The following is a 15,388-nucleotide window of genomic DNA, read 5'->3' as shown; positions in this document are numbered from 1 at the left end:
CAGTGCTTCACTCAGTCTTTTCTCCTTTCACCTCATGTACATTCACACATAGCTGTATAGACCTAAAGGTTTGATAATAAAGGAGAAAATTCTCCTTTCTCTGTTTCAGTGTGTCTTTAACAATTTCTGGTTTATCAGCTATGGTCTATATTAAATGCAGATCTCAAATGGGGGCTATCTGGACATATTCCATATGTAGATGTCAGTGACAAAAGAGCAGTTTCATAGGAAATACAATTATAAATAACAGTCATTACACAAGTAACTTAAAGCGTGGCACCCTTTTGAAGTGAGTAAAAATTCTGCAAAACGTTTGTCTGAAGTTAAGGGGGCAAGGAAAGAGCATCAGTGATCTGGGGGAACACACTAGGTTTGTGTTTATCAGTAGATCCGTAGATTAGATATGATTCTATGATGTTAAAGAATTCATTTATAAGTTGATTACAGGGTCTTTGAGAGAATACTGAGATCTGAGATTGCATCATAACATGAAAGTTGAACACTGAATTTGAAATTTTACTGAATATTTGAAGCTTCCACTGTATACAGTTGAAAAACAGGATGCTTATTGTCTATGAAAACTAAGTTCCTCCTAGTAAGTACGGTGCCAGATGTGTGTCTTTGTTGCAGTTAGCATGTACACAACTAATGAGATAACACTAATGCAAAGGTTTGCAGCCTAGATCTTTAAGCCATGTAGTGTTCTAGAAAACAGGGACTAATCTCACTCTCTCTGATAATTCAAAATGGAAATTTTTTTTCACTTCAGATTATTTTCCTTATGATAGGTAATTAGAAGGCATGTTCTTCAGGAGCCATATGTGAAACTACCAAAATCTGACAAGATTATTAGATTGTAACATTAATACGTTTTAGGGTTTTTTCTGCCTTCATGCTAACTTACCCATTGGAACATACAAAACAGGTTAGAAGGCATAGTGGTTTGCAGAAAATTGAGTCACTAAGTTCCACCAATTACCAACCATGAGCAAAGAACACTGAAATATAAATAATATTCTCACTGGGAGAAATATCATCTAGAATCGATATCAAAATATGTGAAGTACACTACACTTCATTATTTTCATCACTGTTGTTTTCACCCTGCCTTTAAAATGCTAGCTTTATTCTCTAAGATAGGAAATGTTAACTATATGAGAGAAGTTTTAGAATTAGCTTTTTCCCAGTCAGTGTGCATCTTTATTTCCTTATCTTAAATCATACCGTGAATGAAAAAAATCAATGTTTTTTTCTTGAACCCTTGTTATAGTGCTTTTCAGTACAGTATTAGAGTATTTAAAATACTAAACTAATTTTGACCGTAAATCCTCCAAGCTCAGCTGCCATTACCTTCCTTGTTTTACCAGTAGGTAGTTGACGCACAGTTATGACCCTCAAATGTACATCTCATCTGATTGTGACTTAGAGATTTGATTACTCTTGCCTGTCACCCCCAGCCCAAGGCAATTAAATTTTATTTATTGGCATTGTTTTTCCCATTGATGTAGTTTGGATTGGCCTCACAGGAGAAAATAGCAACAATAGAATTTAGAACTGTATTGTCAGGTGTATAGTCAAAAAACAGCTTATAATTGTGTAGGAATAACCTTTATCCATTTTTTTTTACTTTTATTTACTTTTGTCACGGACTTTGTGATGTACTTTTTTGCTTAATAATACAGTGTCATAAATTTCTTCACAGGCCAGACACAGCCAATATTTGGCTTCGGTTTATATTTTAGGTATTTTGGCCTCCTTTAGAGTGCAGGACATGCATTTTGCGCCTAATAGAGTTACCCATAGTAATTGTGTTTTCTGGGTTAAGAGAGATAGTTTTCATTAAGTAAATCTTGTATACCCTGTCTGTGGCAAGACACTGCTTATTTCCGTACTAATTTGCTATTCTAAACTTGGTAAGTGTGAAAAATGTGAAATTTGATTTGAGTCATTCCATTTCCTCAATGCTTAAATGTACACAATGTTATGAAAATAATGGCATGTGTGCACTAGAGGTTTCTGAAATTTATTTTGCTGAAAGTGTTAATTCAGTGTTTTAATAGTGACTAGCAAAGATGCTTTTTACAATATGAATTTGCTGAAAATCTAAAACTGCACATGAATTTGAAGTAAAAGTATATTGTTATAAATTACTGATCTGGGAAAAATATTTAACAGTTGTTTAATAAAAACATTTTAGTGAGGGTGAGTTTTGTATGGTTTTTTAAATTTGATTTTCTGAAATTAGTGCAACATGTTTTCAGTAAAAACGAAAACATGTCCATCTAAGGGTATTCAAAAGAAGCAAGTTGTAATATAAGATGATCGAAAAGAATCTAACATCTTAATAATTTCTAGTTTAAGTTTGGTTTTTTAACTTGCCCTTGATGATGATAAGACAAAATATACAAATCACCTTTGTCTGACAATTTTTTTTGAGAAAATACCATCCATTTTCTGAAAGGAAGAAATGTAAAAAGCTGAATTCTAAAGACAAGAATTAGTGGAATATAATACTTTTTCAAAACATACATTAAGTAGGTATATTTAGTAGGTGACTAGTTGCCTTAGAGTCATTAATGTTGGAAGAGACCTTGAAGATCATCCACCCAGCACTGCCACTATCACCCCAAAACCCCTAAACCACATCACCAGATTCACCAGATCCAGATGCCTCTTGAACACATCCAGGGATGGAATGCTCTGTGTAAGCATATAAAGTTATGTTCAGGAAAAGTTGTACCAAGTGTACATTATAAACACAACTTACTACAAATCTAGTATACTTATTTTGCCTGGAAGTTGTTTGGTACTCAGAGCTGTTCTAAAGTCATCCCTGTAATTGAGACAAATTTGGTAGTTGTCATTCACAGAAGTTTTAAGAAAATTCCTACATTTTGAAATGGACGGTTACAGGTAGAGATACGATTTTTCTGAAGAATATTTTCTACTTAAATTGTGTTCCTCTCAACAAGTCCTGGTTTTTTTGTGTTTTTTTGTTTGTTTGTTTGTTTTTAATGTTTAAAAATACTGTAAGAAAATAAAAATCAAATTGTGGCACTAAGTAATAATGTTCTTTTAAATTTTATTTAATTTCACTGTACATTTTCCAAGTCCCATGTCACCAAGTGTTTGTGTTAATTTTTTTTTTTTTTTAGCTTATTTGTACTAATCTTGATGAACTCAGGGAATTAATCACAAAGATTGAGAATGAACTCAAAGATCTGGAGGACATTAAAAAGAAGTCGGTACGTGACATTAAAAGCTTTCTCTTGTATGCTTATGAAACAGTGTCAGTTACATGCTGAGGCCTGTAAACTCAAGTTTTTTTATGCTGCTCAGTAACTGCATGAAACCTCCTAAAGCTGATACCCAGGGACTCTAATCTTAATCTTTTCTGTGTTTTGCTCTATTCTCGACGTTTTTATGGTAAGTGAATTCAGTACCTGTGTTAGCACTTCTCCATGCCAAAACAGAATATAGACAGTGATAATACCTTAGAATGAGTAGTTCATGTCTATTAAACATGTGAGTGTTTTGTCTCGAGGACAAGTTCTTACCAGCAAATAATTATAGGATAGAATTCTCCTATCTTCCCATTCAACCCAGTGAGCTAAAATTCTTAATTCCTCTTATTTGATGTGTTATTAAAATTTACTTTGTTTAATATTTATTGAAGGAGTTTGTATCAGTAAGCATGCTACCTGGTTTTTGATATCAGATTGATATACAAATTTTACTAATATACACTGGATCACTGAGTCTGTGCAACTGAAAACCTCACAGGAGTAACAGACAAGAGAATCCAGCATGTCTGGCCTTTTGTAGGAGGAAGTGATTAATATTAAGATGGTTGATGGGTTTAAATACCTGAATAGTACTCATTTAAAAGCCCTCTACAGTGAATTCTTACTGCTTTTTTCATTGTAGTTCTGTTTATGAACCTTTGGTAGGCACTTCTATGGTGGCATTTCTGTGAAAAAGTAGAAGTGTTGGTTTTTCTATGTTAGAAATCAAGCTGCTTTTAATTCAAGTGAAAGTTTATAGTCTCATGAAGAATCAATATATTCTTAAGTTACTTAAATAAGGGAGAGAGCTGTGGCAGAAGAGAGGCAAAATAAATTAGGAATCTGAAAGACAAGTATCAGTGCAGATAATTAGCATAATAATTGTTAATTTAAGCAAAGGAATAATATCTGCCTAATCTTGAAATTATGTTGTAGTTGCTAAATTGCAAACTGGTTTTACCATAAGAGTGCCAAAAGGTTATCAGAAAGGCTATGTCAGCAATAGGATAAAAAGCCAAAAATTAGAGTATGCTACTGTAGCTTATCGATAATCTTAGTATAGGTGGGTCTTTCAGTCTGCTAGTAAAACTGAAGGAACAGGACTTCTTCAAGGGTAGACAAATGCTAAATATGTCATAATTGCACTTTAAACTGAAATCTGATAATGTCATTATGTAAGTTGGATGACTTCAGCAGGAATACTATGTTTAGTTCTAATTGCGCCATCTTAAAAAAACCATGTATTTAAGTACAGGGGAATTAAGAGGCATTCAGAAGTTGTGAGGTAAGGACAATCTTTTGTTGTGCTTTTATAGATGTTTCAAGTAATGGTTCTGTGTCTCTAAACACTTGTGGTGTTAGAAATTTTATGTAAAGGAAAAGGGTTAGGATTAATTGCTGAAGAAGCAGTTATGAAGAAACAGTAAAGTGAGATACTGATTTTGAAAAAAATATTTATCAGGGAAATGTCATAGTTACCATACAAACACACAAATAGAAAGGTGTTAAATTAGGTGAATAATCATAAATTTGAACTTGTGAAAATGAGGTTTTGCTTTCTTAGGAAAGTGTTTAGGATTTAATTTTTGATGTCTAACACCATCAGTTATGTTTGATATCTGAAAAACTGGGGAAAATGCAGACTTTCATTCTTCAGCTCTAACCAAATGACAGTGGCAGTTTCAGAAGCATCCAGAATTGAATCTGAAGTTTTTCTGAAGTGTATCTGTTAAGTAAAATAATTTTCTAATTTAATAATGGAAATTCTACCTAATGTTAAAGTTTATTTTAATAGGATGGCACTTACATGCTGTTCATGGACTTTCTTGTTTTGATTGAAAGATGGTGATGTTCTTACTACTTCATGGTAATTTAATATTGATTTTTATTTGCAATAATGACTTGAGTGAAGCCATACAAATCTTTCTTCTTCACAACTAACTTCCTTGGTAATTTCAATTGTAGTAGTTGCTAGCACATGCTACTGAGAAAAGCCTTCAAGGCAACCTTTACTTTTATGTTAAATACTAACACATTTTAGAAGTACATCTTATTTAACTTTAAATTAAGACTTTTAAGTATAAATTTCTCTTAACTGTAACCTCCCTTTTGTTCCTTGAAGACCATTCTACAGTACATAAAAGGAATTTTTTCTCCAGAACTTGGACGTAATGGAGACTATAATGAAAGAGCTGAGCTACAGAGCCTTTTTAGTTTGAATAAACTTACACTGTTTTCCCTCATTTTTTGTAGGTAGTTGGACTGGTTGTGTATGATATTTTTCACAACATCAACTTGAGACAACAAATGACATGACAGATTTCTGTTTGGCAAGTTAAAAGAAAATTAGAATAGGGTTATGTAAAGGAAAGTAATGGATAATTATAAGTTTGGGCATTTCTATAAGTTTCTTTTACAACAATGAAATAATAAACCGGTTGGGAAGTATTTTCACTGATTGATTAAAACAGTTTGGTTCTCTACTCTTATACACCTGTATTGTCTTTTGAATTAGCTATGAGTAGTATTTTTCCATTTAAAAAAGCCTAGCACTTTTTCTTGATTACAGTTGAGTATGTTATACCCATGATGAGATTTGCTTTGTGCTAGTTTGCTGTGACTGTTTAGAGTGGAAAATTAAATTTCACCTCAGTTCTTTAATTTTGAAGAGTTCAACTCTGTACTTGAACTCTAGACGCAGTTTTAAAGCAATGCTGTGATTTCAAATATGCTTTCAACTGACATAAGCCAAAACTGCTGCCAAATAAATAGTTCCTACTCCCTGTGTCTCTGGAAGCTTCTGTTTTCTGTGCCATCCCATAGAGAGGCTAGCAAAATTCTTTGTTCTGTTGCATGGTGAGAGTTGGACTGTGATAAACCTAACTACTTATTTCTGCTGGTGTATTGTCTGTAAGCCAGACCAGTTTTCTAATGCAGTTTATCATGGAGTTGCACAAATATCTGTGCTTGTATTCTGCTACAGGTTGAGTGGTCATTGTCAGAACAGAAATGGCCATCTACAAAGTGGGAAAAAGGAAGTGGGACTGATTTTGACAGGAAAAGCACCTTTGTATAGTAGGTGAAGTTGTATGTGATATTACCATCGAGGTGCTCTAAAAAGTCTATTCCTTCAGCTACTGAACAATTCCTCTCCTTAACACATATTGCACATTGAGAGGGAGAGGAGAAATTAGTCAGTTTTTCTATTGTTTAAGTGCCTGATTGGAAATAAGAATGTGAAAGGTGCAGAAAGGGGACTTAAAGTTTAATGTTTTGTGCACTGTCTAGTGAAAGGCTGATACCATAAGGAATGTCTAATGTAGAATTTCTTCTAGCTCTTGTACATTGCTTAGGGCATGTGAAGCTGCATCCTTTAGTTTCAAAATCTGGAGTGAAGGTTGAATTGATAGAAAAAACCCAGAATTTACAGCAATGAAAATTAGATACTAGTAGAAATTAGGTCTCTTCCGATGCTAATACTTAACATATATAAGGTGCGGGAGAAATTGCAAGCAGTCAGTAAACAATTATGAACCTGAAGTAAAAGAACATACTGGCTAAAATTCTATTGCTATTTTATTGCATTTTAAACTCTTGTTTGTTTTTTGAAAATGCAGACTGTATATAGTATGCATGGCCATTCCGTTGAATTGTGAGCTCCTAGAAATTTTCTGTAACTAGCAAATTGACGGATATGCAAAGTAACTTAATTCCATACTTGCAGTGGTATTGCTGAAAAAATAATTTTGACAAACACACATGATAGGGAAGCATTTTGCTAGTATATTTAGGATCACATAAAGATTTCTATCTAATATATGAAATTTCTTTTATGAGACGAGGCAGTAAAGTAATGCATTCTGTTAGATCAATACACTGGATAACAACTAACAGTCTCTGGCATTTTGGATCCCACTTTTCCCAAGGTCTTCTCTGTCTGGTCAGATCACTGGGACTTGGAATGTTAATGGAAATACTCTTACTGCTTTTCAGATAATCCACCCCTCATGTGATGTGATGCATTTGTATGTGTGTGTGTGAAACTGTTAATTAAGCTGCTTAGTTGATGAGTTGTATGTACTTAACTGTTGCATATCAAAGCATATCAAAGGGTTTTTTTTTTTAAACCCTTCTTGACATTGTGTAGTATCAAAGTGACAGGACTGCAGGTACTTGCATATAGTAATGAACTTAGGGCTTTTTTGCAGGTGCGAGCTGAATTTCCAGTAACATGAACGGGGTTTTTAACATGAATGTGGGAAGATTTATTGTTACTGAAGTACAAGACTATTTATCCATACCTGATGGATAAATACATAGCTGTCTAGGGGGCAAGAAGGGAGGCTAGAGCCCAGGATTCCCATAGTTAAGCTGAGAAGGTTAAAACTAATAATGCGCAGTACCTTCTACCTTCCTGAGAAGGAGACTTCATCATCCCTAGAGAGACAGAAAAGTCAGACAAAGATTAAGGGAAGGACTAGTCAAAGGACACCAACCAAGGTAATAGCTAATTATGGTTTGGAAAAAAGGCTTTACTGTTTGCAGAGGTATGTAACACCCTGATGTTCTTGACTTAATAGCCAAAAAAGTAAAATCCTCGTTTTTAAAGGTTTTGTGTTCTGCAGTTGTTCCTGGAGCTTATAATGAGATGGTCCCAGGAGGTTGAATGCCTTTGTCTGTCTTTGAAAATGGATATTTGTTTTAGGCAGGTGAGTCAAAACGCCTGAAAGCAAACTGAAGTTTTCTGCAGCATTAAGTCACCTGAAAAAGTAGGTATTGCAGAGTACACCTGAAAATTTAAAGTGAAAAACTCACTGGTTTAGGTTAGAAATAGAACTTCAGACAGAAATTAATTTGTGGGGCCATTCAAAGGAATATATTGGTCCAGGGTGGAACATACTTCCCTTGTGTGGTTTTTTATGCTATTCCAAATAAGCTGCTAAATTTGTTCTTGAGATGTAAGTATCTAAACTAGGACATTACTTTCTGAGGTTTTTCACTAATTTGCTACATTTTATTTTTAAAACAGTTAATACATGAAAAAATAATGCAAAATGGTTAATTTTATAAGCTTATAAAATATTCCTTCTCTGCTCAGTGAAGAAATAGGACATATTACCATGTTTGAAAATGTTTGGCAGGGAAACTGTGTTTAGACAAGAATCTACAGGAACTTCCAAAGAACTTCCCTTCAGCACAAACTCACGTAACCATCAAAAATAGTTTAGTGTTCTTACTAATATTTTAGTCATTCAGACCTTAACTTTGCAAACAATGAAGTGGAAAAACCTACTGCGTCTTCTCATTTGTGGCCCATGGAGACATTTTTATTATTTGGTTAAATCTTACTTGGTTTTTATTCAGAGGTTGACTTCCTCTCCCCATTCCTGCCTTCTCTCATCCTGATCACTTCCTCCCTCCCCAGTGAAATATGTGCCATGCTTGAGACTTTTGCATGTAGAGGGTTTTCAGTTATACCTGTTTTCATCAGCATTACTGTATTTACATAAATGTACACACACAGAGAAAATGCTATAATCTGAGAAATCTGTGTATGCACACCCATTTGTAGGTTTAAACTGCAGGTAAAATGAGCTACAATAAAAGAGATACCAATAAATACTAGGGTTTGAGGGTATTAATAGACACACTTCAAGTCGTGCAGCTGAAACATTTAATTTTAATTTAAGCCTAGTTTCTTTGTATATAGTATATAGATATATACTATATAGATATAGTATATAGATAGTATATATCTTTGTATATAGATAATATATATCTTCATCTGTATGGTCTCTAACCTACTCTCTTTTTACATCCTTATCCTGGACACTTGATTTGTACTTTAGTCACTTCCAAATCCTGTTATTGCTTCTCTATGTCTTGCCTGCGTATCTTGAAAACACTAATATGAGCCCAAAATACTGTATTTTGAGACAGAAATATACAGTTTTACATCCATGCAGCTTCCTGTACTTCTGAGGACAGATTGAAGATGTGGAGCATTTGTAATATTTAGTTGTATAATATGAATGAATAAGGCCAATTCTAGACTATGATTTTTGAAATCTTATCCACAATATTTGTCTTCTCTGATATTTTTAACTTTGCCTTATCTCACTGGCAGTCAATATTTTTGCCATAGTCTTTCATTTTTCTTAGCTCCTCCAGTTTTCTGTCTTTGTCTACTTTTTTTCCACAACAATTTTCTCTCGATCTTTCCAGCCTTTCCATGTGTGACTGACTAAACTTCCAATAAATGTATTTTATTGGAGAAGCTTTCTTTAAACCACTTTTGCCACACACAAATCTACAGTTCCAAATGTGAAAATGTGGGTTCTGCAACAGAGATGAATATGCACCCGTACATTTTTGTCACAGAAATACTATGTATTCAGAACACTGCACAATGCCTTGGATTTTGGTCAGTTAGTATGTTGTTTTGAAGAAATAATTCAAAGCATCAGCTGCTTTTAAGATGTTCATCTGAAGAATACAGAAACTCTTGTATATCCAGAGTTAAGAAGATAAAGATACTCAGATATATGAGAGGGAGTTAAGTAAGATCTTAACAACTTAAAAGACTTCAGAATGTTGTAAATAGTTTAAGATACTACATACATCCAATTTCTTTGTAAGTTGCACAAGTGTAAGTTAGTTAATCACTTTCAAGTTCTAATGGAGGAGTAAAATGTGACAATTCAGTGCTGATAATTTCACTGTTCTGCGTTCAACAGGAAATTTATGCTGATAATAAACCTTCTCTTGTATTTTTGTGGTTCATATATTTTTATGTATATTTATGTATTTTTAAAAAATGTGATATATTGATCAACACAGTGATGATTGTGTAGTAATTTTGCCTAAAGAAAATTAGAACATGTGGCTAAACATCTGAATGAAAACCATTTCATAGTAATGAATTAAATCAGGAGACAAAGACAGTCTTGGTAGCAAGAAATTCATTGCACTTTGTTTTGGTGTTGTTTTGTTTGTTTTACTTTATTTGCTTGTAGTAGAAAGAAGAGAGTATGAGATCATTTTAGGGTATAACTTGGTGTGATCAGATGTCTAGGTCAGGGAACTGCATGCTGGAGTCAGGACTTTTAATTATTTACTGGTAAGTGCTCAAAGATAAAATTGATTAAGAAATGTAATAAGTGAGTTTGTTTTATCATTTACTAGAAGTAATTCCTCCTGACTCTGCTTAATCCCAATCTTCAAAGAGTATCAGAAATTGGTTAGCTCTTGATACATATTTATAATTTCAGAATTATGTTGCTGGAAGTAAAATACAAGATACTGACTTTCAGGAACTTTCTCTGTAGAAGACAAGTCTAAGCATTTTCAGAATTAAAACACTTTCAATAATAGATGAGTTTGCATAGTATGAATATGATCTTGTGATGCATTCTTATTAAATCAAAATTGGAAGTAAGTGTCTGAAATTGTAGTATTTGGCCCATAAATTAGTTGTTTAAAACATTCAACATTAATCCATATATGATTTGAAAAAGTTATTGATCTCTTTTCTTCAGGTATCTGTTGTCCAAAGCAGCTGGAGATCACCAACTCCCTCTCTGTGTGACATCACTAGAACACGCTAGACTGGTGATGTCACACATACCAAAGAACCCCGCAGCAGAATGGAGTAGGCCTATTAAGGGTAAGTTTTGTCCCTCCACCACCACCCCTTTTCAACAATATTGCATGGTTTTATAAGATTACTAACTTTCTTTACTTTATGTCCCTGGGATATTAAGTAAAGATTACAGACAATCTTATAAAACTGCATAATATTGTGGTGTTGTGTGTGTGTATTTATTTAAAAGCAAAACAAAAACTCCTATAAAAAGTTCAGTCCTTACCCTGTGTATCAATATCCTGGCTCCAGTCTGCTTTGGGGTTCCATGATAAGTATGCCAGAATAATGTATGTTGGAGCATCGATCACAGAGAGTGGAGTCAGCATTTCCTGGCTGCTCTGGATGTCAGAAACCTTATTTTAAAAGGTAAGTTTTCAGTTGAATGTGTTGAATGTCTCTCTGTATTTATATGGAAACATTCAGCCCATTTCTAAAATGTGTTTTTATTGTGTTTGCATTTTTGAAATTTACTTGTAACTTGACATAGCCCAAAGTCACATTATACTTCTCTGTCTAGTCCTTTTTTTTTGGAGAAAACCCCTGTATAGGATCCCTCTAAGGAAGCAAACCCACGTGGCCCCTCCCTCCAACCGGTCCGGAAAAAAAAACCAAAACCCTCTTTGGAGAAAAGTGGAAAAAACTATTTTACTAAACAAATGAAGTGCATACAAGTATAAAGAATGAATAGTATGAAACAATAAAACCTCTCCTTCTGAAGTGAGATGGCAAACTGAGAAAGTCCTTGCCGTGGGTGTAGCTCGGCTCTCTCTCAGTCTCTCCTCAGTCCCAGTCCCTCCGGCGCTGCTGGAAAATGCCGAGGTCCAGGCCCCGGTGGGCCGCAGGTGCAGCCCCCAGTGCTCCCCTGGGTTTTCAGTCCAGAGCAGGTTTAAACAGTTCCAAGAAAAAGGAAAAAAAAACAGTCCAGGGAAATTCTCTGCCCTAGCTAGCTGAAACTAACTAAAAGCAAAGCAAAAAAAAATCTCTGTCCTGCAGTCTCTCCAAGCCTCCACCAAACACCCCGTCCGCAGAAGAATGTGGAGGAGTCAGGCAGTTTTCTCAAAACAAACTCTGCGCTTCTCCTTGCTCTTAGAACCAGTCTTAAAGGCACAGGACTCAATATACAGCACAAACAGAACAGACGATTGGGGATACAGGCATCATAAAGTTACCCTAGGACACTCTGTTATTTTCCTGTGTTAATACCTTCTATTGTGTTTCCGGAAAAAAAAATAGTGTCTTGTTTGTCACTACTTGGAACAAAGTTGTAACTAAACTCTGTTTAATACCATTCTCAGTGATCTGGACAAGGGGATCAAGGGCACCTTCAGTCAGTTCACAGACAGCACCAAGCTGGGTGGGAATGTTGATCTGCTGGAGGGCAGGAAGGCTCTGCAGGGGGATCTGGACAGGCTGCATCATGGGCTGGGGCCATGGTGTGAGGTTGAACAAAGCCCAGTGCTGGGTCCTGCCCTTGGGCCACAACAACCCCAGGCAGCTCCACAGGCTGGCGCAGAGTGGCTGCAAAGCTGCCCACAGGAAAAGGACCTGGGGGTGCTGTGACAGTGACTGAACATGAGCCAGGGTGTGCCCAGGTGGCCAAGAAGGCCAATGGCATCCTGGCCTGTACCAGCAACAGTGTGGCCAGCAGGACCAGGGCAGGGACTGTCCACTGAACTCGGCACTGGGAAGGCCACACCTCAAATCCTGTGTTCTGTTCTGGGCCCTTTACTCCAGGAAGGAGATTTTGGTGCTGGAGGGAGACCAGAGAAGGGCAGTGGAGCTGGTGAAGTGTATGAAACATAAATCTTGTACAAAGCAGCTGAGGGACCTGCGGGTGTTGAGCCTGAAGGAGGCTCAGGGGAGACCATGGCTGCCTGAAAGGAGTGTGTAGCCAGGTAGGCCTCTTTTCTCTGGGAACAAGTGCTGTATGTTTCTGATTAACTGTGGACGTCCAGCCTGAACCTCCTAAGCTTCAGTTTGTAGTTGATCTTTTACATTACATCATTTGGTATTTCTGAGAATTTATGACACAGACATTTGTGAACACAAGTTTATTATCTATAGAAATTAGTAGGCAGCTATGTAGTAGGGAGTTAAGTCATAGTTAAATCACTTACTGATTTACTTTTCCCTCCCCTGAATAAAAGACGAACACAAGACTGAGTTAGAGGATCAAGTCGCATATGAGAAGAAATGCTAATTTTTGTAGTTATGGGTTATGTGAATTTTTAATGTCTCTTTTCACTGTTTAATATTTAAGGAATGATCACATCTAGTATTTATGTGTTTTACAGAAAACTAACCGAATCACAATAATTCAAAAGATAAGGGGTTTTTTTATTATTCCAGTCTTTTTTGGCCTGTACTTGTTCTGTCCTGACTACTTCTGAGGAAAAAAGATTTTTCTCATGGCTAAAATTTGTTCATGCTTCCATTAACAGGTCTCTTGTCAATTCCAAAACCCTGCTAAGAACAATAAGTAATTGGGATAAAGGGAAATAATTAACCCATGTTTTTAAAGATTATGTTGCTATAAATTTTTTATTAAAATACCTTGGAAATATGTTTCCTCTTTGCCTGTTTCTCCACCCTGTTGAAGTCCTTCTGAAAGGTTGCTTAGCTCTCTGGGGTATTGGCCACTCCCTCCAGCTTTGTGTCATTGCTGAACTCACTGACGAGGCATCTGCCCCTTCATCCATGTCACTGATGAGCAAGTTAAACAATATTGGACCAATAACTGAACCCTTGGGGACACCACTAGAGACAGGCCTCCAACTAGACCTAGCTGTGGAATTAGGGGGCAGGAATTGGCTAGCTTTTTATGTTTGTTTTTGCAAGCAGAGAGAAAAAGAACACATTTGTTTTTCTGTGAAGTAGTAATGAGGTCAGTGAAGTCTTGAAGTCTGTCTTGACTAAGCATTGTGTATGTGCTGGCTTCAAACAGTTGCTGCTTCAAATTTTTTCAGTGGTCAGCTGATACTTATTTTTCTCATAAATACTCTTTTTTTCTACTTAAGCCAAGATCTTAGCCTTATTGGAAGACAAATTAGGCTCAGAAATAAATAATTTCTTGGGGATTTTACTTTATATATTTAACATTTTCTTTGCTATATCTACTGCCTGTACAGCATTTCTATTTTACAATAGTAGTAGCATTGTTTATTTTTGTTATTTGATTTTTGTTTTGAGGCAATGCACTAATGCTCTATAATATATAAATACATTATTTTAAAACTGTCTGCCAAATGTTTTGTTTATCTTACAAGAAAAATCTGCATGTAATATTCTTTTGTATGTTAGCAATTAATTCTATTGATTTCTGATATTTAAAGATGATGCCAAATGCCCTGGTAGGCTAGAGTATGCACAAGGTCTGGTTTCTGTTGTAGTGATTAGTGACAGGTTTTATGCATGGGACAGGCCACAAGTGAAGGAAGTTATAATACAGTTTACTGGCTTGTCTGTGTGTTCAACACTGATCATTATGTGGTAATGTGGCATAATGATTCTACTTAAAATCTTTGCTTTTGTAATTTTAATTGAGAATGAAGGTAACTACTTCTTTTGTTATGTAACATGTAAATGATTATCCATAAAAAAAATAGATGCTCGGTCTTCAAACAAGTATTCAACCTGAGCAATCTTGCTGTTCATTGGAGACATCTGCTGAAATGTGTAGAGAGAAGTTGTCCAAAGTCCTTAGGAAGATCCTTTTTGTAGACTGCTGAAATGTAGCTGTGACAAGCTTTATCCAGATTTTCCTGTCTTACCTTTGTTGGTGTGCTAGACCACAGGATGCTATGAAAGTATGTGCACTATCCAAAGCAAAATATGTAAATGAAATAAGTAAGTTCCCACATCTTGCTTCTTTTTCTTGCAGAACCATAATCTCTTTACTGTTTTACATCTTCTCTGACCAGTCAAGAGCTAAAATCTTCATTTACATAAAAGTCACAGAGTTAGTAGACTGGCAGAAGTACTATACCACATCTCTTTTATAACAGTTACATATATATGCATTGTTCAGTCTTTTATGCAATGAACTACAGAATAAAGTTTTGGGAAGAAATATATACAAGGCTATCTGTGAGTGTTAAAGGGGTGTGTTCTGCAGCACCATGGCCAGCATGGTTTTCATTCCCCAATGTCTTCTCTCCTTATTCATACATTCTAGGTTTATGAAAACATGAATATAAGATTCCATTATTCAGTGTTGAAAATAAAACTTTTTGATTATATGTTTGAATTAAAAGCTTAAAGATTTTATGTTGTAAAATTGGTCTTTGCTGCATAGTCTGTTGCTTCATAAAATATGAATTTGCTAAACTTCTCTTTAAAAAACCCCTTTTTTCTAGAACTTTAAATACAATGTTATGGAAAAACAGTGGTATTTTTATCCTTGAACATTGTAATAATGTTGCTTTTGCAAATAATAATGTTATAATTTATACCACTTTTC

At 35.3% G+C, this 15,388-nt stretch overlaps 1 protein-coding gene across 3 annotated transcripts in view; it reads left to right on the top strand.

Annotated features, from left to right (window-relative positions):
- KIAA2026 (KIAA2026 ortholog) overlaps nt 1-15,388 on the top strand; it is a 50,248-nt gene that overhangs the window by 19,092 nt on the left and 15,768 nt on the right. For all 3 annotated transcript variants that reach the window (XM_040089365.2, XM_040089366.2, XM_040089364.2), the window contains one exon: nt 3,156-3,245. In XM_040089365.2, coding sequence (XP_039945299.1) covers nt 3,156-3,245 — 90 coding nt within the window. The remainder of the gene's footprint in view (nt 1-3,155; nt 3,246-15,388) is intronic.

Source organism: Hirundo rustica, chromosome Z (genome assembly GCF_015227805.2).
Source record: "Hirundo rustica isolate bHirRus1 chromosome Z, bHirRus1.pri.v3, whole genome shotgun sequence".
NCBI classification, from domain to species: Eukaryota; Metazoa; Chordata; class Aves; order Passeriformes; family Hirundinidae; genus Hirundo; species Hirundo rustica.
This window is presented reverse-complemented; position numbering and strand designations above follow the sequence as displayed.